Source organism: Bactrocera neohumeralis, chromosome 6 (genome assembly GCF_024586455.1).
Source record: "Bactrocera neohumeralis isolate Rockhampton chromosome 6, APGP_CSIRO_Bneo_wtdbg2-racon-allhic-juicebox.fasta_v2, whole genome shotgun sequence".
NCBI lineage: Eukaryota > Metazoa > Arthropoda > Insecta > Diptera > Tephritidae > Bactrocera > Bactrocera neohumeralis.
This window is the reverse complement of record NC_065923.1, coordinates 19,859,184-19,881,318: the sequence shown is the minus strand read 5'-3', so window position 1 is coordinate 19,881,318 and position 22,135 is coordinate 19,859,184. Positions and strand designations below refer to the sequence as shown.

At 34.8% G+C, this 22,135-nt stretch overlaps 1 protein-coding gene across 1 annotated transcript; it reads right to left on the bottom strand.

Annotated features, from left to right (window-relative positions):
• Positions 1-5,897: 5,897 nt before the first annotated feature.
• LOC126761801 (protein lin-28 homolog) lies at positions 5,898-19,521 on the bottom strand. Its single transcript, XM_050478205.1, has 4 exons — positions 19,275-19,521; positions 6,659-6,777; positions 6,266-6,559; positions 5,898-6,170 (listed from the first exon to the last, which is right to left on the bottom strand). The coding sequence occupies exons 1-4, from the start codon at positions 19,519-19,521 to the stop codon at positions 6,096-6,098; spliced, it is 735 nt and encodes a 244-aa protein (XP_050334162.1). The 3' UTR covers positions 5,898-6,095.
• Between the last annotated feature and the right edge of the window lie 2,614 nt (positions 19,522-22,135).

Here is a 22,135-nt window from a genome sequence, read left to right as displayed (position 1 = left end):
ATTGATTCCAAACAAGTTTTAAAAACATCTCGTTTTGTAAAAAACCTGTTAAGTTTCTCAAGAACTTCTTCAAAATTAAGAAACCTTTCTTTTTTTAGTTATGCTCTTTTTCTTTCTCATATTTATGCTATGAAAGCTTGTTAATAAATACTAAATATTTCTAAAATTTATTTCTACATGATATAATTTCCGTACCGCCAGAAATCTACCCTTCCTTACGCAATTCAGTTCCACTGTAAATTCCCTATAATCTTAATAAGATCCTTTCAAATTGTGGTTTCATTCAGTCACCCTTCAACTGTACACGTCTTCTCTCTCTTTGTCTTCAAATTGGATTTTGGCAGACATTTTACAAAAAAAATTAAAATTTCAGTGAAAATTTCGCGACATTTTTTTTTTCAAATAATTGTTATCGAAAAAACCCTTCGTCCAAGTCTTTAAAAAATTTCTCAAAGGTATGTGAAAATGTCGCGACATTTTTATTTTTTCATGTAATTTTATCGAAAAAACCTTTCGTCCAAGTCTTTAAAAATTGTATATCAAAGGTATGTGTAAAATTTTAAAAATCGTTGCGATTTTTCGAGAAATCTTGCCACGCAACGCAGCACAAAATAGTGCAGCTAGTCTCGGAGCGCACAAGTTCCCAACTATTACTCGGATCAACTTGAAAATTTTAGGATTAGGACAATACTCTAGAGATATTGTTGAATTTAATAAGAGAATAAAACAATGCGATTTTTTGAAACCCGAGAACGCATGTAACCGCTTAACCAACTTAACTGACATATAGCTGCCACGCATTCAGAAAACGGCCCAAAGCAGCACAAAATAGGCACTGAAGATTTATTGAAGTTGTTGGATTTGCTATCTAAGCTAGGGAGAGTAAAAACAATTTTAGCGCCACTGGAATTTGAAATACATTATAAAAAAGCAAGGTGAGAGGAAGCAAGTGGCTGTAATTTGCGAAATGTTGGTTCATAGAGTGAAAAGTGAAAGTAAATGGTAAATACCACTACTAAATAAAAAATATTTTCGAAATAAAATCGCATTTTCCTTTCAATAATTTAAGCATTAATACAAGATGAGAAACAGATGAATTCGGTTATATTTAAATTCACTGTGGGTGAGTAATGTATAATATTTGTACCTTTTATGTGCTTACTCAAAAATCTAAAATGATGACAGCATTTATTTGCTGAATTGTTCACAACACACAGCATCTATCCCTTTTCACATTTGACTATTAAACTACCACAATTAAGCAATATGCAAATATTTTAAAAGAAGTAAAGATCAAGGGAGAGCGATGTCAAAGCTTTAGTGCTTAAGAGTATTTGATGGCGAAAGAGCTAGCAGGAAGCGGTAGTACGAAAGTGGTGTTCTACGATATTTTGGCATACCATAAGTGAGAGACCTATCAACCTATCTGTGTGCGTAGTTTGACTATCACTTGGAAAATCATGTCTTTCTTTTATTTTTCATACAGATGTTTGTTGTTTATGCGCCATTTTTTTTAAGATCCGAAAATATTTTTAGAAAATGTTTGTCGAACCTATTTTTAAAGCCCAACAGTAGCAATATTTGCTGTTTTACATTTTTAAACCTTGAACAGAAATGCCACGAAGAAAGAAGCGTTGAATCCTTATATATATCCATAAGTGATCGTGTTATTCAGTTTAGTAAGTTTAACAATGTATAGTATACTCATTTGTATAAAAGCAAACTAGTGCCTCATCATCATAAACTGATGATCAGAAATTTTGCACACACCTCCTTCGCAAGAAGCTACTCATATGTCGGAGCCGTCGAATCGGAATGTCAAAAAAATGTTTAAAAAGGAATTTCGCGTGTTGATAAAATATTGCTTTAGAAGAAAAAATTAATATAGTTGAAGCAAAAACTTGGTTTGATAACGAGTTTCCGGACACTGCCACAGGAAAACCAACCAGTGGAATAGTGTTTGGAGATGTTCAAGCGCAATAAACATAACTTTTTTTGCATCGATATGTGACAATGGATGAAACATATATCCATAATTTTACTCCGAAGTTCGATTAACAGTCATGCGAGTGGACTGGCAAGGTTATGGCGTCTGCATTTTGAGATGTACAGGGAAAAATTTTTATTGACTATCTCGAAAACGGAAGTACTATCAATAGCGACTATTACATAGTGTTATTGGACTGTTGAATGATAAAATCGGTGAAAAAAGGACTCATTTGAAGAAAAAGAAAGTTCTGCTTCACCAAGGCAATGTACCGTATCACAAATCAGCGAAAAAGATAGGAAAAGTCTATGAATTGGGTTTAGAATTGCTTTCGCATCTACCATATTCTCTTGTTTTACCCTCCGGTGACTATTTCCTATTCTCAGATCTCAAAAAATGCTCGCTTGGAAGCAACTTTCATGGAATTAATGGTCTCGGCGATGACCCTGTGACCTGTTTTGAATCCAAAGACAAATCGCATTACAAAAATGATATCGAAAGGTCACTTTGTTCTTCTCATTAATTTCAACTAAATTATGATGAGATCAAGACTTTATAGTATATTCTTCAAATATATCCATTTACTGATTAAAATACCACAAACTGTATAGAAAATTATTTGGATTCAAATATAGAATTTGTTGCTTTTTAGTAACCGCCATCAGTACCATATAGCTATAACCATAGACTTTGTAAATTTCCGTGGTGTTTTTTAAATTTCCAAAGTACAAACTAAAAACTCCGACTTTTCCATTCAAATATTGTTCAATATCAAGCGTTTTCTTCACTTTTAATACTCACTTTAAATATATAAATATATTTGTTCTTTCACGTACATAACTGTACAAAGCAACCAACAATTGTAAGACTTCGAAAAGTGTGGTAAAGTGTAGCAACTCTAGTGTTAAGAGTCTCACTTGAAGTTGTTTTCAAATAGTTGCGATTTTCTCCACGAATATTTTTCAAGTTTTCACACATATGCACACATGTTCATGGGGTTGTTAGTGTAATGAAAGCCCAACATAAATATGTTAGCCTACAAGCTTCTGTGTATGAAGGTAAGTGTGTTTTCCGCAAATCCTTGTTCCGCACTTACTACTATTCAGTCGTAAAAATGTTCGTTCAAGCTTTTAAGTATTTCATAAAAGTTTAAGTGCATGTTGACAAATACTTCTCCTCTGGCAAAAACGGGGTTCACATGTTTATTCAAAGACACATAGATGCTATTGTGGTAAAAGTGTTTATTTGGAAATATATTTTCCGCTGGGCAAATCATAACAGTATATTTTAAAAGATTTCAATTGAAAAAGAAAATTATTTGGAAAATGTTAAGCTTGGTATGGGTCAAACTACTATTCAAAACAAATTTCTCCTTTTATTTCTTCAGTAAACATGATTTAGAAAATCGATTTGTGAATAGTATTGCTCCAAAGTCGTTGTCCAGACTCTGAGAGTCCGTTCCCACGGCAGTCGGGTCTACGTAAACGAAACGGACCTGTATTTTTATCCGGCCAAAGACTGTCAACTTCACAGAATTCTGCCGCTACAACAACAACAGTTTTCGATTTTGTAAATTATTTTCAAATTCCGTCAGATAAAAGCTTCGGGTCTCACACAACCAAAATACTCACCCTTATGAATTGAAACTTTTTCTACCACGTATTAGGTCCAGTAATAGAAAAGCTGTTGTTTTTAGAATAGATGATTTTAGTAATCTGTATCTCACGTTGTAAAGCTCCGATTGTGTTTTGCTATGTGGAGTTAGAAAGATTTTGTACTAAAGCTCTCAGCTCGATGCTCGTTATACGATTATGGGTACCAGACGAGTTTACTCCAAAAACAAAAACTCGATAAGCCCAATTTCGATCTGTGAATTCGGTAAACTCGTCAAAAACTGGGTCACATACGATAACGTCAAGCAAAAAGTATTGTTCGCCGACTTGCGGTGAACCGACACAATTGGTGGCCAAGCCGGAATTGACGGTTAGGAAGGTTTTTCTAAGGTACGGTGAGATTGGTAAGAAAATCATTTAATACACATATGAGCTGCTCGCCTCGACGGTCTGAAGGAAGCAATCGCTCGGAAGCGGGAAGCTTTGGAAAGTAGTGAGAGGAATTGAGTTCTATCAGGACAATGTCTGGTAACATACATCAACAAGGACTTGTCTAAAGATTTAGGAAGCACTTTTTTATTAATCTTATAATCCGGCCCACGAACCAGTTGACTACGACCTATTAATGACGATGCTGTTTTTAGAAAAAATTGTGTGATTTTGGAACCAATCGTGCTTTCACTTTTCTTGGGGTCAAATGAATCAACATGGTTTTCACTGATCCTTCCGATATTCCAACGATGCCTGGAAGTTCTCTAACTCTTAATGGTCCATGTGACATTTGGCTGAGATATCACTGTGTCAAATTAACAAGTCTTTCTTTCTATTGCCCACAGTATTCATATATTACTTTCATAAATTTAAATTGGAGACTTCATTGACATTGGTGTTGATGATCCCATGAGATAGTGATCATATGTTCGGTCATATGTTATGATTACTTGCTCAGATAGGTACTCATCACATATTCAACTGAGATATCATTCATTACGATTTTGGTGGTGATCGCATGATTAATTTGTGATCACATGATGAAACAGATTATGATTAGATTAAAAATCATTTAAAAATCACATGATCAATTAGTTTGTTCTAATATGTTTAACATTTAGTGATTACATGACCAATCATATCATATATCAAGTTTTGAATATATGACCAATTAGGTAGTGATCATATGATGATGGTCATGGTCATGAGATCAACTTGACTAAGATGAAATGATCAATTATTTGCTAATCATATGCTCCATCATACATATTATTATAAATTACCTGATGAATTAGTAAGAGATCACATGATCAACAAGATTATCATTAAATGCACAATCATGTTATTATCGGATGATACCCCAATAAGTCAATATAGTGATCACATAATAAACCCGATTATGATTATATGATGTGTTGGTAGTGATCACGTGATAAATTTGCTGACATTAGTTGGAGATCAGATTATAAACGTGGCGTGACGAAATAATCAATCATTTAGTAAACATGTGATCATAGAAGTACTGATATCTTGATCAGTGATCAGTCAGCTGACGAGTATTGTAATTATAATATACCGTAAGTTCAATTCCTAGATGAATGCAATAACTCTGCATATACTTAGTCGTGCCATAAGTTCTGTTAAAAGTTCAGGCCGTTGTAAAAATTAAACGCCTTTACAGGCGACCCCTCACCAAACTATTGCAGCAAATGGATCGTGACCTAGTTGAACCCTTGGAATAAAATGTTTAGTGTCTTGGGAAGTTTTTTCGTAAATTGTGTAATTTTAAAACTTCTTCAACAGCGAAAATTTCTTAATTTGTCGCTCTATGCATTGTAAACTTCGTAACAGAATTTATGGCAAGACTAAGTATAACGTAAGCACCGTTAAAATATTTTACCGTTATGCTTTGTACCATAAAATTTATTATAAAAATATTTTTTTTTTTTGTAAATATATACTTACAACTACATACATACATTATGTAATTCAGCATGTATTTTCGAGGTAGTAGGTTGTACAGTTTTCTCTAAAATCTAAGTACTCTTAAAAATGGCATTGTGATTGTACATTTAATTGCATGCAAATGCTTGCTACTTTGAGCTTAAGTAAATCTTATATAATATATGCGTTTACACTAAAGAAAAAACTAGGTCGATAGTAATTTATAGTATATGATACCTGAAGGATACTTAAAATAAATAATCATTTTATAATTTTTTGCATAAAAATGTCTTTTGAACTAAGCTTTAATGTTCACTTAATTTATATATATATATATGTATATGTATATGTGTGTGTAAAAATGTAGTAGTTCTTCAAGTTTGTACTAAGCATTCTTCAGCCAAGGAGCCGTTCAATTGGTCCAAGCAAATACTTCAAAATGGCGGCGAATGGTGGTAAATTAAAGCGCACTGCAATGGCGAGCAACTTAAACGGAGAAATGTTGAGGTAATTCTTTGTCCTTCTATTGCATTTCCACGGCCACTGCCCATCTGTCACTCTCACGTGGCTGCATCCTCGCACTGGCTCTTATCGTCATTAGATATTGGCGCTGACTCAACGTGCGCAGTTGATTCCTTTACAAATGACCGGTGGGAGGGGGAAGAAATTTAATTAAAATACGTTTTTGTTGTTGTTTTAAATGCATTTTCTCTCTCGTCGTTCCACTCACCTGCCGCATCGGACAATCGGCAAAGAAATGCGCTTCGGATTTGCATATATGACAGCGCTTGGGTTGCGGTTCCTGCGGGCACATCGAGGCAATGTGATTAGCAAATTTACCGCAATTATAGCAGCGTACGCGTCGTCGCTTTTTCGTGCGCGGTCGGAAGGTGCTGCCCGTGCAGTCGAGTCCTTTGCTGCCGCTCACACGTGTCGCCTCCAGGCCGCGCTCGGTTAGTTGACACTCGAATTCCACTTCCTCTTGCTCGCCCAGCGAACGAAAGCCGGACATTTGTATGACACTCTGTGACAGTTGACGAAGAGTCGTAATGTAAATGGTAATGAAAAGAAATGGCATTGAAAGAGAAATGTGTGGAAGCGTGGGGGTATTGAGATAATTTACCTGATGCACAAACACTTCCTGTCCGCCATCGTGTGGTGTTATGAAGCCCCAACCCTTGGCCACATTAAACCACTTGCACTTGCCAAAACGCGCACAACCCGTTTCTATCAGATTGGAATCTGAAAGATAAATGTAAAAGAATGCTCTAAAATATGTATATGCAGAAAAATTACTTTAATAGTTAAATTAATAGCTAGAAACTAGCAGTCTTTTAGGTGCTCTTTATTGAGATTAAAGATCCTTTAATTTTGAAATTTTGCGATCCTTAATATAAAATAAACTGTTTTATAATTAGATCAGAAAATCAAGCTTCAGTAACGAACTTAAATGTATAATACTTACAATAAACATAAGTAATCGGAAGAAGCTTCACAAAAAGTTGGAACAGTCTAGGAACAAATTGGCATACTTATCCTTAAAGCCATTATCCAATGATTTTAGAAAGTCAGCCATCTATTTTTTATAAACAACTCAGTCCTAGAATTGACATATTTAATGAGAAGGCTTGATTACAGTGCCTTCACACATAACTGAAAAGTCGAGTCATCAACATGATATTGTTCAATTATCCAATATTTCTTTATAAAATAGGATCTCGACGTTGACCTCAGGATCATTATTCGCATTTCAGAACTTAGATTGATAAATGAGGAATGCACTGCGACCTTAGATCTATTAAACACTCTCCTAAATCACAAAGACTCAACTAAATGCTGGAGATATTGATTAAGTCTAATATTCTGCTGGGTGCAAGCGAAGCAATGTGATCCCTATTTGGCAACATGGATCCAAGGGCCTTCAATTCAATTTCAGAACTTGCTGAAATATCTCCGAGATCGGAGATAAGTATCTTTCATATTATTTTCTAATGATTCAGTGATAACTCAATTCATCTCAGAAGGAAGAAGTCTACTTTATGAGAGTAATTAGTTTTCTTCCAAACAAATATTCAATAGCTGCAGAGCAGAGTAGATACTGAAACAAATGTATAAGACTTTCAAAGACCGGCGGTTTACTGTTATCTGTAGACAAGACCAAAATCGCTTCTGAGGAGCAGCTGTCAAGGGTCTTATGAGCTTTCCGACCAGCCATAAATATTTATCGACTCTGATATTCATCATAATTGGTTCGTCTTCAGGGATAAAATCTCTTGTTTGCTAGGAAGAGCTTATGAAGACTGATACTGGGAATTTATACCGGCGTTGGGTAGTTAACTATGGTCTCTTTTGTAGCAGTACCATTGATTTATTAAGCATAGTTGAAATGATCCAATTTAGGTTTTTTATTTTTTGTTGCCATTTTGAAGTAAATTAATAGCTGCTTAGCGGCGAGGGCACCTGTCAGACTTAGGTAAGCATGGACATACTTTAATTCTACACTACAAGTACTTCGATTGCACTCAATACGATCTAGATCCTTGCATCGTGGAATCATGTCTAGGTAGTTCCTTCTCTGCTCACAAACCTACGCGAGATATGTTGGCGAAGCCAAGCCGTGAAGGAAGAAATGCTGTGAGGTTTTTCAAAGATGGATCGAAGTTAAGAGGTACGGTAGATTGTTGGTGGAGCCTTCTGTATTGAACTCTTCATCAATTCTAACTTCAGACTGTCAGACCCCTATAGCGTCGTTTAGGCAGAGGTGGCCGTCAACAAGGCGGCGGTAGATGTACTGCTTCGAATTGCAGCTTCCTTAAAAGAGGTGTGCACGTCATTCTGAGTGGCACTACTGCCTTTGAGCTCATTGATTGGGCACTAAAAGCTAGTCAAAGAGAGTATGACCTCATTGGCATTAGCATCAATCTTGTTTGCCGGGTCTGTCGCCGATAACTATGAGCTTGCTAGAGAGGACACCCTTAAATGAATCTCATCGGATTGGAAGTCGATTTTTCGATGACCTCTTGCAGTCGAGTGCTGGACTTATTAACTTCCAGTGAGTTCGGCAAGCGCTGGCTAACAAGAACTTCCAAAGTGAACCGTAAGAAGCCCTTCCAACTGACTGTTTTCATCAAAGTCAATTTTTCAGGGAAGACAGGGTACAATTGTTTTATTACTCTTCTATTGCCCGGCTTATGCCAGTCGGTCAATCACTCATCATCCTCATCCTGCTATATGGTGTAGAAGCATGGACGATGACAACATTTGATGTTTCGGCATTACGAGTTTTCGAGGGAAAGGTTCTGCGAAAGATTTACAGGTTTTTGGGCATTGGCAACGGCGTATACCGCGGAACGAATAGCTGCACGAGATATTCGACGAATTAAGAGACAGCGCCTACGCTGGCTAGGTCATGTCGTCCGAATAGATGAAAACACTCCAGCTCAGAGAGTATTCGACGCAGTACCCAACTGGGGAAAGCAGAGGAAGACCTCCACTTCGTTGAAAAGACCAGGTGGAGAAGGCCTGGCTATACTTGGAATCTTGATTGGCGTCAAACATTGATAAGGAAGAAGGACTGGTGCGTTATTGTAAACGTGGCTCTAACCGCATAAGTGGTGTCTTCGCCAATAAAGAAGAAGAAGTAGAATCCAATTTTGGAGTTAATTATACCAGTACTTTCAATTTATACCAGTTGCTTCTTCGATTCATTACTCTCTCAGTTAAGGCTGTCAATATCTTACATATTCAAATATGATTTCTTAGATTAATTTTCCTTTAGCTAACAACTCTGCTACAAAGAATAAATACAATACCCATATAAGTTTATAGATATGTATCTGGAGATATGTATATATCCAAAACGCATTAGCAAAACAAAACTGTAGAATAATTAAAACTATAATGGAAAAAATTTGTAATTATATTTCGTCAAACAAGGAGCTACAATACAGGTAGATGAGTATCCTATTATGTAGATATAAGTATGCACTGTATATGACAACAATAACAACAATAATGCGAAATGAAATATGCCAAAGGCGCTGCATGTTTGCCTATTTGTGAGCGTGGACGAAGACGAGTGCTATCCTTGCACATTTTTCACCTTTGTTATTCCATTGTCGGCTACCTGACATTTCAGCATTGATCTAACTGACATTACTCGTTGTATAGAACACGTTTAGCAAGTAGAAAGAATCCTTGCTGCTGTTTACTTCGTCTTGCAACATTCCATATTCACATAAAGCGGAGAGAATGTTTGGCATTTCAGTTGCTTTGGTTTAGTTAGGGAAATGTTTTGGATTCGTAAGCTTTGATTTTACATATCAAGAGCGAGTTTTCAGCTGTCAACCGGTTTGAAAGCAACAAACGCTTTCGAAAGGGTGGAAATAGTGCAAATAGATAGCTGCTGCATTAGAAATGCTCTACATAAATGAAATAAAGCTGTTACTTATACATTTTCTTACAGCTTTAAAAAGTGGATTTATTAATTTCGCTTTGCTTATTTGTTGTTGGTAAGCAGACTAGTTTTTCAAGATTATGATTGAAAGATATGCACCATCCTCATATTAGCTAACACATAACAAATCAGTATAGGTTGTAGTTATATGGGAACAATATGGTCTTTTGAATGATGAACCTGAAGAGAGAGAGCTTTGAAAAATACATACGCGATATATGGCAACCATAAAATATTTTTCCACTCCAATACTGAAATGACCTTTGAATACATTCAACCGTGTGTCGAAAGGGCAATAAAGAAGCAATCTCTTGTTTACAGATAAATATTTCTCTCAGGTTTTGATTTACCAGTTAATAAATACTTTTTTAAATAAGTATAGTGAGAAAACAGAAAACTGATTTTGGTTCCGTAGCTTCTTGGCTAAGTTAAGCGCGTAGTCTAGGGTAGTCTTGAACAGCAAACTGCTCTCTACCTCTTTCTTGAACTGGTGCTACACAGCTACTGTAATACCAATTCTGCTCTACGGTGCAGAGGCGTACGGAAGTTTTAAGAACAACTCCAATGGCGGCTCTTGAACTGGCACTAAACCTGCCAACTATAGACCTCTTCGCTCAAAATAGCACAGAAAATCTGCAGAATAACTACTGGCTGAAGGAGAATATAAAACCTTAGGGCATAGCTCGATAGTTGCTCGATAGGTAATGGCGGTTTGAAAATCACCGACTACGTTGTCCCACTTTTCAAATGGAAAATAAATTTCAAAGTAAACAGAGAAAAAAATAGTTGGCGTAAAGGTAAGTTAGCTACGTGCAACACTCTAAACATTTATACGGATGGCTCGGAAATGGTGGTTAGAGTTGGTGCGGGGATATACTGTCCACAGTTAGGCATAAGCAGCCTTTTAAGCTTTCGAGCCACTGCAGTATATTTCAAGCTGAGATCTTTGCTATTGCGAAAGCCTCAGAGCTGGCCTCTAATTCGCCAAGACAGCCAAGCAGCAATCAAGGCAGTAAACTCGTATCGCATCTATATTAGAAGTGTCTTGGGAAGCAGGGCAGCAGTGGAAGGAAATGCCAGAAGCAAGCAACTTCACTTCTACTTGGTTTCAGGCCACAAGGACAACGAGAGCAATCAAATAGTCGACGAGGTTCCCATTGGAGTTTGAAAGAAGAGATTGTGGGATCGTGATCGGAATACTAACTGGTTATCGTCTGGTAGAGACATACGCTCGCAGAATAAGGGTAACAGATTGAGAAGGCTGTTGGAAATGTGTTACGCAAGGCACCAGGGAAACAATGAAGCATCTCTTATGCACTTGTTCTGCATTGGCAAGACCAAAAATGCTGTAAGCATTTGGGTTACTGATGGTACGATACAATGAAATAGGCATCGATAGTAAGGCTATCTCGCATCGCAAAGGACCAAAACTGGTCTATGCGTGGCTCATTGGCCTACTAGACTAACCTAACCATTATATGATTCAAAAAAAATTTTAACAAACATACATATTTAAGGACAATGACTAATAATTTCTTGACTCAGAACAGGCCTACAGTTTCAGGATTTTATGATTCACTCATTTATTTGATCTTACTGTGAAAACCTCCAAAAGTTATTAAAAGAAATCTTGAGAACTCTAAGCTTCTGATCACAAATATTTTCGCATCTAAGTCCTTTAGACAATCTGAACTTGTTTAGTACTTGTGTTTCCTTATATAATACGTCATAAAAACCGAAAATGGCTTCATTAATGAAATGGCTATCCATGAAGTAACACTGGAAGATCAAAAATGAGAATTTCTGATGTGAAAACAAATTGTTGTCAGTTCCACAATTAGACCTTAGTTTGCTATTATAGCATACATATAAAACTATTTGAGAGAAACGTGCAAAAATCTATGTTCATTGGAATGGTAAGGTTCAAATAATTTGGGGATAGGGGTGTTAGATGTCAAGGATGTATATCATACACTCGCCAATTCCTACAACGACAGGTTCTACTTGTACGTCACGGAATTGACCCGGATTTTATCCCGCCAAGGGCTCGGTAAGTTTCAGAAGTAAGTTCCTATTTTTGTTTGCTTAGTCGAATTCCATTTGCAGAAACATCTGGGATGATCCTTTTGAGATACTTAATACTTTTATGTTGTGTTTCCTACTTTAGTACTTTTGTAGATTCATATTAAAAGACTTTTTCTTTAAAACTAAATATCATTTAATCACAATCGAACTGATATAATATTTTTTCTAGGTTGGTATACAATTTTTTTTTGTGTTCGTGTGAAGTTTGATCTCCTTTGATATATAACATCGATAAATCAAAAGAAACAGAGCTTGAGAATCATCGTGTTGACATCAAAGATATAGCACAGGATCTCAACATCGCTCATGAATCGACTCAACATATTTTGGTTAATGTTTTGGGTATGAAGCGGATCAATGCTAGACTTGTACCAATACGAGTAGGTATACTTGAATCGTTTGCAAAGCTAACGTTAAGTAGAGATCGCAAAACAGATGCTTGACAACGTAGCTGAGGAAATCTCTATATACTACGTGGTTTACGAGTATGACGTCGAAAGTGTACAACAAGCTAGTCAATGGTGATACAAAAATGAGCTGAAACCGAAAGAAAAATAAAGTTCTTTGGAGGCAGTGAAGGCCTTCTCAGCCGAGGCTAACAAGCGTATGGAAATTGGATTAACCATTGGCATGCTCTCATTTCCTCAGCCAGTTTTGAAGGCGTACATGTATGTACATATGTATCTACTACATAACAAATGACCAAATTTCATTCAGACATATACATACTTTCATAATTTTAATATAAATCTTAATGAACGCCTTCAAAACAGGCTGAGGAAATGAGAGCATGCCAATGGTTAATCCAATTTCCATACGCTTGTTAGCCTCGGCTGAGAAGGCCTTCACTGCCTTCAAAGAACTTTATTTTTCTTTTTATTTTCTTTTCGGTAGTGCTCTAAAGGTTGATGGAATAAGCTACAAAAGAAGATAAGGAAAACTAAGTAAAAAGCACATGAATTAAACGTGATAGAAGGATAAAAACGAAATACAGTAATCCGTTAATATTTTTATAAAAAGTTCTACAGATAGATGATATTTTTACTGGAACCGCAGCAGAACGCGAACTCTCTTGGTATTTATACAGTTTCTACAAAAACTATCCGCAACCACTATAACATAATCCCGAAACTAATATTTGGAGCTTAGTTGGATCCTTCATCAGAACATATAAGACTGTGAACTCCAAGGAAACGAAACATTTCTAGTTCTTTATATGTAAATTTCGAAATCCCAAGGGTGTATTTACTGCCCTTCATTAACTTTTTCGAATTATGCGTAATATAATATTTTTTATGTTTGTGACAAAAGCTAGAGTCCGTACATATTCTCATATCAGCACAATCAATCTGTTATCTGTTAGTGCGTTGTACGCTATTTGTTTAAGTATATATTATACTTATGTATCTATATATGTATGTATGTGTATACAAACATATACGCGCACAATAAATACTAATTTTTATGAATGAAAACTTTGGACAAGCCACATACATTATTCGGACATATTTTTGCTTGCTTTGTACGGTAAATATCATATTTCAAAGTTGAAGTATAAAAATAGTTGTACAAACATGCAGACGGACATACTAATACACATACACACCGACATAGTTATTTCAAATGACATTCATTGAGGGAAAACCTATAAATATATTTATGTGAATTTCTTTTATAAATATATAGGTATGTATGTGTGCTTATATGTATGTGTTTTTGTACACATATATGCCTGTATTTTCATATGCATATGTGCATGTTTGTTTGTTTGTATGTTGTTATCCCTATCTTATCTACTAACCCACATAAAGGGCGGGTGAACGACTCCACAATTTGGGCGCCTTATTTCTTTCTGACTTAAAAATAATCACACACCACAAGTACCCATACTTTTTAAAAGGGTCATTCAAATATGGGAATTTTATTTTTGTTCTTGTTGTTTTGCTTTTGTTGTGGTGCTACAATTCAATTGTAAAGTGAAGTATTCACACGCTCTTTGCGTTCGGTTTACGTGAATGCTTATTGGATTCTTCATTCTTCTCAGTTTGTTATACCCTCAATATGGCATATAAAGTAGCACAGTTTCTGAGATATCGTTCCGAAATTTTGCATACATGCTTTCAGCTTCAAAAAACTACTCAAGTGTCGAAATCGCCGATATCGGATCACTATAGCATATAGCTGTCATACAAACTGGCAGCCCAAAATCAAGTCTTTGTATGAAAAAAATTTTTATTTGATAAGATATCTGTATTGTATTTATGTATTTGTTATTATCCACAGCAATACCACAACTTCCGAAAAAAATTTTCAGATCGGACAACTTTACGATATAGCTGCCATATAAACTGACCGTTCAAAATCAAGCCGTTGCATGGAAAACTTTTTTGTTTGGCGAGATATCTTCACAAAATGTGACACGGATTATTATCAGAGTCATCGCAAAAACATTCAATGAAATTGTTCAGATCAGACAACTATAACATATAGCTGCCATACAAAATCTAGTATTTTTATACACCGAACAGGGCTTATTAAGTCGTTCAGTATTTGAGATATCGATCTGAAATTTTGCATACATTCTTTTTGTCTCAAGGGGCTGTTCAAGTGTCGAAATCGCCGATATCGGATCATTATAACATATAGCTGCCATACAAACTGCCCGTTCAAAATCAAGTCCTTGCAGGAAAAACTTGATTATTTGACGAGATATCTTCACAAACTTTTATACCAACTATTATTTCCAAGACAACCCTATAATCTCTGAGCATATTGTATAAATCGGACCACTATAGCATATAGCTCCCATACAATTTGACCGTTCAAAATTATGATAAAAATCTTTTTATTATTTTCTATGCTTTAAGAAATACATGTGAAGGGTATTATTGCTACGGTGTAGCCGAAATTAACGTTGAATATTTTTCTGTGTTATTCATATCCAAGTCTGGCAATTTCCCACTCCTTCGCGCTGCGTCAATTTCATAATTGTCAGCAGTCATTTAATATACTCGCAGCTACGCACTTCTTTCGCTGTGAATATTTGACTGCATGTGTATGTATGTATATATATACATATATCCTTTAAGTACGTACTACAAACATATAGTCATATAAATATTTAAAGGATAACGAATTTCTCAGCGCGTGTTGCAATCATTTATGTTTTCTTCATTTCCTTTTACATTTATATCCGCCATGGCAACGCTTACTTTTTGCTTGCTCAGCGGTTAATTATAAGCAATTCATCGCTATATTTATTTTGAATTATGTGGTGAAGATATCACTTTACATTACTTTAAGCATTCCATTGCTATACACTCGCCAAAAACTTTAGTATTTCCCATACACATACAAACATACATTTAAATTAGTCTAACAATTCTGCTAACTCACTTTCCTTTCCCATACAACTGGAAATCTTACAAGAAACCTGAATTGCCTGCTAACTTCATATTCTCCTAAACATGCATATATACATACATACATATTTATATCCTTACAAATATCCTTACATATATTCATATATCCTTACATATATCCTTGAGAGCATGAAACCGGTTGGCTGCTCACAGTGCATCTGCTGTAAATCCTTCTGTAATGTAAATTTACATAAATATAAGTTTTAATTTGTTTTTTTTTTTTTTTGCCGCTGGTAACTATGACGTTACGCGTATCTATGTATATATGTGGGTATTCCTCATTCGCATGAACTCACTCTCATTATGCATGCAACCGCTTTAATTATGGAAGCGTAAACTCTTTTAGCCATTTCCACATTTCTTAAGACGATCTGCTGTTGAAAGTGAGAGAAAATATTTTACTTAGCAGCTACGACTTCTGGTATTCTATTTATACCTTATATAACCTATTTTTCGAACCAATCAGCTCCAGACCTATTCCTTCTCGCTGTTTGGCGCCAACTGGAGTACAGCTAGGTACTTCTCCACCTAGTCTTTCCAACAAATTGGAGGTCTTCCTCTTCCTCTGCTTCCCCGGCGGGTACTGCATCGAATAATTTCAGCGTTTTCATGCATTCAAATCTTCCGCAGAGCCTTTCTCTCGAAAACTCGTAACGTCAACTCATCAGTTCATGCCTCTGCACCATATAGCAGGACGGGAATAATGAGTGACTTATAAAGTTTGGTTTTTGTTCGTCGAGAGAGGGCTTTACTTCTCAATAGCCTACTCAGTCCCAAGTAGCACGTGTTGGCAGGAGCTATTCTGCGTTGGATTTCGAGTCTGACATTGTTGTTGGTGTTAATGCTGGTTTCAAGATAAACGAAATTATCTACGACTTCGAAGTTATGACTGTTAACAGTGATGTGGTAGCCCAGTCGCGAGTGCGACGACTGTTTGTTTGATGACAGGAGATATTTCATCCTGTCCACGTTACCAGACCGATTTGCTTCACTTCCTTATTCAGCCTGGAGAAAGCAGAACTAACAGCGCGGATGTTGAGGCCAGTGATACTAATATCATCGGCGTCCGCCAGCAGCTGTATGCTCTTAAAGAAGAATTTACCTACTCGGTTAAACTCTGCATCTCAAATTACTTTCTCCAGCAGAAGATTGAAGAAAGCACACCGTAGGGAGTCGTCTTCTTTGAAACCTCGTTTGGAATCGAAAGGCCCGCACCTAGTTGATGCATATTGTGGGCTCTTCCGTTTTGTGCATTGGACAGAGCACACTAAAAAAAGCTTATAAGTGCTCCGTATCAATTCTTCGCCGATGCATTTGAGTAGCTCGGCTGGCAAACCATCGTCACCCTTCTTCAGACGGGTACTTGTTATTCGAACTTCTTCATGGTCGGACAATTGGGTTCTCCGTCTTCAGGTGGTCTGCTTTCACTCCCATTGGACAGATTGGAGAAGCGTTCCCTCTATAATTTCACTATGCTCTGTGCATCAATAACTATATCATCTCTGGGGGTTCTACAAGAGTATGCTTTGGTCCAGAAATCTTCTGTTAGTCGCCGTATCTTTTCGGCCAGCTTGTCAGAAGAGAACATTAGAGATCTGTTCGTCTTTATATAAGCAAATTAGTCTCTCAGATTTTGAGATATCGACGTTGAAATTTGTATACGTACTTTCTCCCTAAGAAGCAAGCCATTTGTTATTGAAATACATTACTATAGGATAAAGCTATCATCAAAATGTATCTCTTTTATGGAAAACTTTTTTATTTGACACGATATGCTATCCAAAGCACTGCTACGGCTCCTAACAAACTGACTGAGTTTGCTATATAAGCTTCAAAGAAATTCACCTGTCAATGGTATTCTAGTTTTGAATCAGCCGAATTAAACGTTTTTTTCTTGTACTCATTGAGATATTGATCTCATACGGTATTAAGAGGTTAAAGCAAGTTGAATTTTGGCTCAATTCAGCCTTTCTAGCTCAGATCCCTCGGTTACATGGACTATTATCTTGAGATTGCTTTAAACATCCTTGATTGTCAGATAAATTTGGAGGCGGAGATGATTTGATATTGATTCCTTTACTGAGTATATGCAAAAGAATAATGTAATTTGCAAAAAAACTTGATCTAGACATGAAAACAATGTAGAAGACCTTGATAAAAATGGGGGTCAGTGAATAAGCATTTCTTCCGAACGCTTTATCTAGCGGATATGATTACAAATTACGCTAAAAGAAAATAGATGGACAGAGGCATGCGTCCCACCAGTAAAACTTTCAACATCTACACGGACAGATATAAAAATGGCTGTTGAAGTGTACGCCTGGATCTACTGCGCGGAGCTAGATCTTAGGTCACCCTTTCAGCTATAACCTAAAAAACGACATAAAAACCTCAATATATACGTGCATAGGGCGATAGTCTTGCATCGCATTTGTCAAAGAATGTCCTTAGCAAGGAGATAGTGGATATAGTCACTGTCGTAAACTTGCTGCATATATACTATGTTTAAGAACACAAGGGCATTACGGGAAACGAAATAGCCGATGAGATTGCCAAAAGAGCTATTCGTTTGTCTACTGAACGGTTCAGAAAATACGCAAGTCGCTACAAACAGTACACAATGAAATTTCCGAAATGGCTGACAGACAGATCAGGGTGAGATTGAATGCCTTAAAGATATGAAGGATAACCAAGATCATGTGTAAGGGAACAGAAGAAAATAAGTTTGTACTCACACAGTCTGGAAAATGTTACAAGACGATTGTTGGCCTAGTCACAGATCACAACTAACTGTGAGCTCTATGGGCACTACTTATGACGAATAGAGAAAGTGAAGGGATATAGGAATGAGAGAGAGAGAGACGCTAGAATACTGTCTTCACCTCTGTCCGGTCTTATCTAGAACTCAACTTAGAACTCTAGCAGCTACACAGCTCAAAAGACTGGATGCAGTGCCAGAATTATATATGAAGTCTCTAATGCATTCGCAAAAAGCGTTAACAACCTGCCCGACGGAAACTTCAACGGGTATTAAAATGAACCTCCATCTGTTAATACAAGGGACCTGTACTTGCCTTTGGAAAATAGTTAGTAAATTCGTCAAAAAATGCTGTTAGATACGGATGCCGGATCTTGATACATATGCATCCTTTCGATTATTTCTAAACTACAAAACTTTGAATAGGCCTATTTAGAGGGCTGCTGATTAGATCGCTGGATTCATAGGTGCACCATATGCACTTTTATAAGCATTTATGGGCAAGGGAGGTGGATACTGTAAACTGCATGTGGTGCTAATTGCAGCTTCAACCCTCACCCCCTAAAATGCAATTGACTTGGAAAACCACCCGAACTGCTTATGTACGAACAATTAAATGCATAAATGTTAGTTCGATCAAAATAATGCCGCAGAGGGTTGAAGCTGGCAAATTTTTATAATAATACTGCGAGTGTTTTAACTTCATTTTTTCATACATCTACATACATATAGTACATACATACATATAGTCATATGTAGACATACACACATACATACACACACTCACTTTAATTTCGTGCCAATAAAAAACGAATTGATATTATTGCGAAAATCGAATTTGCTTACGGCTGATTGGCCAAAAGAAATCACAGTTAATGGCTAACCAATAAAAATAAAGCGCGCTGGCGAACTATTAACTGTTTTTTGTTCTTGTTTTTTACGTCGCATTTTTTATCATTTATAACAGTGTGAGTAAAGACAAAAGTGTTATTGTATTTGATATAGAAATGTTATTCACCTTTGTTTTTGTTGTCATCAGGCGGCGACGTATCGCTTTGCTCAGCATGCTGTTGTTGTTGTGCCATTTTTTCTTGTGGCTTTCTTCGTCTATTAAGATTATTATTATTTGGTTTTGTTGATGCAGCTGCAGTTGTGCTGCCCGATGTATGGGTGGTGTTTGTGTTGGTGTTATTGTTAATGGTGCTGGTGTTGTTGTTGTTGTTGTTGATAGTAGTTTGGCTATTAGCGCTGGTTGTTTGTTGCATGCTGAGGTACTTTAGTAAGTTTTATTCGTTTGTTTTTGTATTGGATTCACATGGATCCTCATATTTAGCGGCATATATGACTAGATTCGCATCACAGAGAGTTCTTTTTGTTAATTTTTGAAATATTTCTGTTGTTTTCGGATAAAAATAAATCTTTTTTATTTTTGCTGTTTGAATAATTATGAAAAAGTATTATTTAAAAAAAAAAATGACATACACATATATTATTGAAAACCAAATATTATTTGAAAAAACAAATATTTTCTTGAAAAAAAATATTATTTTGAAATAGAAAAATTTTCGAGTTCTGGGCTGTTATTAATTATGTTCAATATTATTCTTTTTCAATATTAGAAATTTAAATATTTATTTTTGAATTTTCTTATACTAGAAAATATATTTTTAATATTTTTAATAATGTTAGAAAATTAAATTATAAATTTTATTTTAATTCATTTGACAATAACAAAATTTCCAATTAAAAATCTTTAAATTTAAGAAAATTAATTCTTATTTTTCAATTGATTTTGTTTACTTAAATATTGTTTTGTGCTTTTCTTGAAGTAGATATTATAAAATTATTTTCCATATAACTTTTTACTTATATATTTTTTCAATAAGCTTCAAATATGTTAAAACTGTTTTTTAAATATTAAAAATAAAATTAGCTTTGAAAATAAATATTAAAAAAAAATTCAGTTTCAGTATTTTTAATTTAAAATATAATTACTTATCACAATTTAATATTTTTAAAAATTAGCGGTAGTTTTCAAAAAATGTCTGATTATAGGATACTTTAATTACTTTTTTAGGAAATTAATTTTTATTTTTCAATAGTTATTTTTTTAGTTAAATATATATGTATATTCTTTTTAATTTTTTAATGAATATTATAAAATTATTTTTTCATATAAAGTTACGTTAAATTTAAGTATCTTTATGTCAATAGTTTGTTAAATATTTTTTTATTTAGTTTTTGTTAAAATGTAACTTTTTTCATTTATTTAGAAAGTATTTATTTTTTTTAGTTGAAAGAAATTTTTATTTATGTGTTTTTTATAATGATTTTTTTATATTTTTGTTTATTCTTCAAAATATGTAGTTTTAAATATTTTTTAAAATAATTTCGGCATATATCATATTTTTATGATTTATCAATATGAGAAAATTATTATTATTATTTTTTAATAATTTTTCATTCAGATTAAGTGTTTATTTTTTGTAATTTAGTTAAGTATTATAAATTTTTTATATAAAAATATTTAAAATTTTTTTTGCGTTTTACATACGAATATTTTGTTTGTTTACTTTTAAAAAATTATTATCATTATTTTTTTAAATATTTTTCCTTATTATTTCATATAAAAATATTTTATTATTATTTATATAAAATTTTTTTATTTTAAATAAAGTGATTTTTTTTTTATTTCTAACTCAATTAAGTTCTTAATACGCAAAAAAAAAATAAATAATAAATTATAATGCTCTTCAAAACAGCTACTTTTAGTTTATATGTATTTTAGTAATGTTTTTATTATTGCAACAGTCTTTTAAATATCAAACAAATTAATAAATTTCAAAATATTTTTTTCATATATTTCATTGTTCACAAAATTTAATAAATTTCGAAATATTTTTTCATACTTTTTTTACGTTTGCTTCGACAGTTTTTTATTTTAAAATTCCTTTTATTATTATTTTTAAATATTTTTATAACTCTTTTTTAATTTTTCTTCAAAAACAATCAAGAATACTAAACTAATTAAATTTTCGAACTAGAATTTCATTTTCAATCAATTAAAGTGATTATTTAATTTTCATCTAATATTTTATATTCTGTTTTGCAATCCGTTTGTTTTTTATCACTTCGTTCGAGGCATTTACTTGTTTCATCAATCAGTGATCGTCTGCACTCCACTTAGCCAATGCGTTGACTCTACTTATTAAATAGTTGTTTCTTGTTGTTTGTTGCTGCTATTTCTTTCTTTTTATCAATGACTAAGAAATCCGGTTTCCGCCTAGTTTCAACGACACACCGACACGACGGACAAACACTTCAAAACTGACGCATGGTCGCGTTGTACGATTTCCAGGAAGCCCGAAAATTTTTATTCAAACATCGCGCCGTTTTCATGCGCTCCGATACGCAAGTGGTAGAACAAGAACGACAACAGCAACAACAATAGCACCAACAACCATTTCAAATAACTCCAAATTAAATAGCTAAGCCAAGCGAAAACGTCACTACAATAACAAAAAACGCCGAAAAAATGTTGAAAGAAAGAGCGTAGCAATAACAATAACAACAACAAAACCGAAACGCAATAATGACGAACTATGATGACGCTTACTCCACGACTGACGATTGACTAGAAAATGCCAAACTAGAAAATCCCAATAAAATGCCTTGTTGAAATGTGTGTGTGTTGGTAGTGGTAGTGTTGGTGCTTGCTGCCATCAAATACGCTGTTTGTCGTCGCACACATATAAATGACGGCGTGGAGTAGCCGAAATTTGAAAACAACAACAACAAGTAATATCAAATAGAATTCCAAATCAACATTTAGCTATGCGGTCCCAAGTACTCGTCGTCCTATGCTTCGATTAGCACAAA

What these genes read in the sequence shown, in the direction of transcription:
- LOC126761801 (XM_050478205.1), bottom strand. Translation starts at nt 19,521, where the DNA reads ATGCAACAAACAACCAGCGCTAATAGCCAAACTACTATCAACAACAAC. An exon ending in AGGAAGTGTTTGTGCATCAG is followed by an intron (nt 6,560 to 6,658) that starts GTAAATTATCTC and finishes CAACTGTCACAG; the next exon opens with AGTGTCATACAAATGTCCGG. An exon ending in CCGATTGTCCGATGCGGCAG is followed by an intron (nt 6,171 to 6,265) that starts GTGAGTGGAACG and finishes TCATTTGTAAAG; the next exon opens with GAATCAACTGCGCACGTTGA.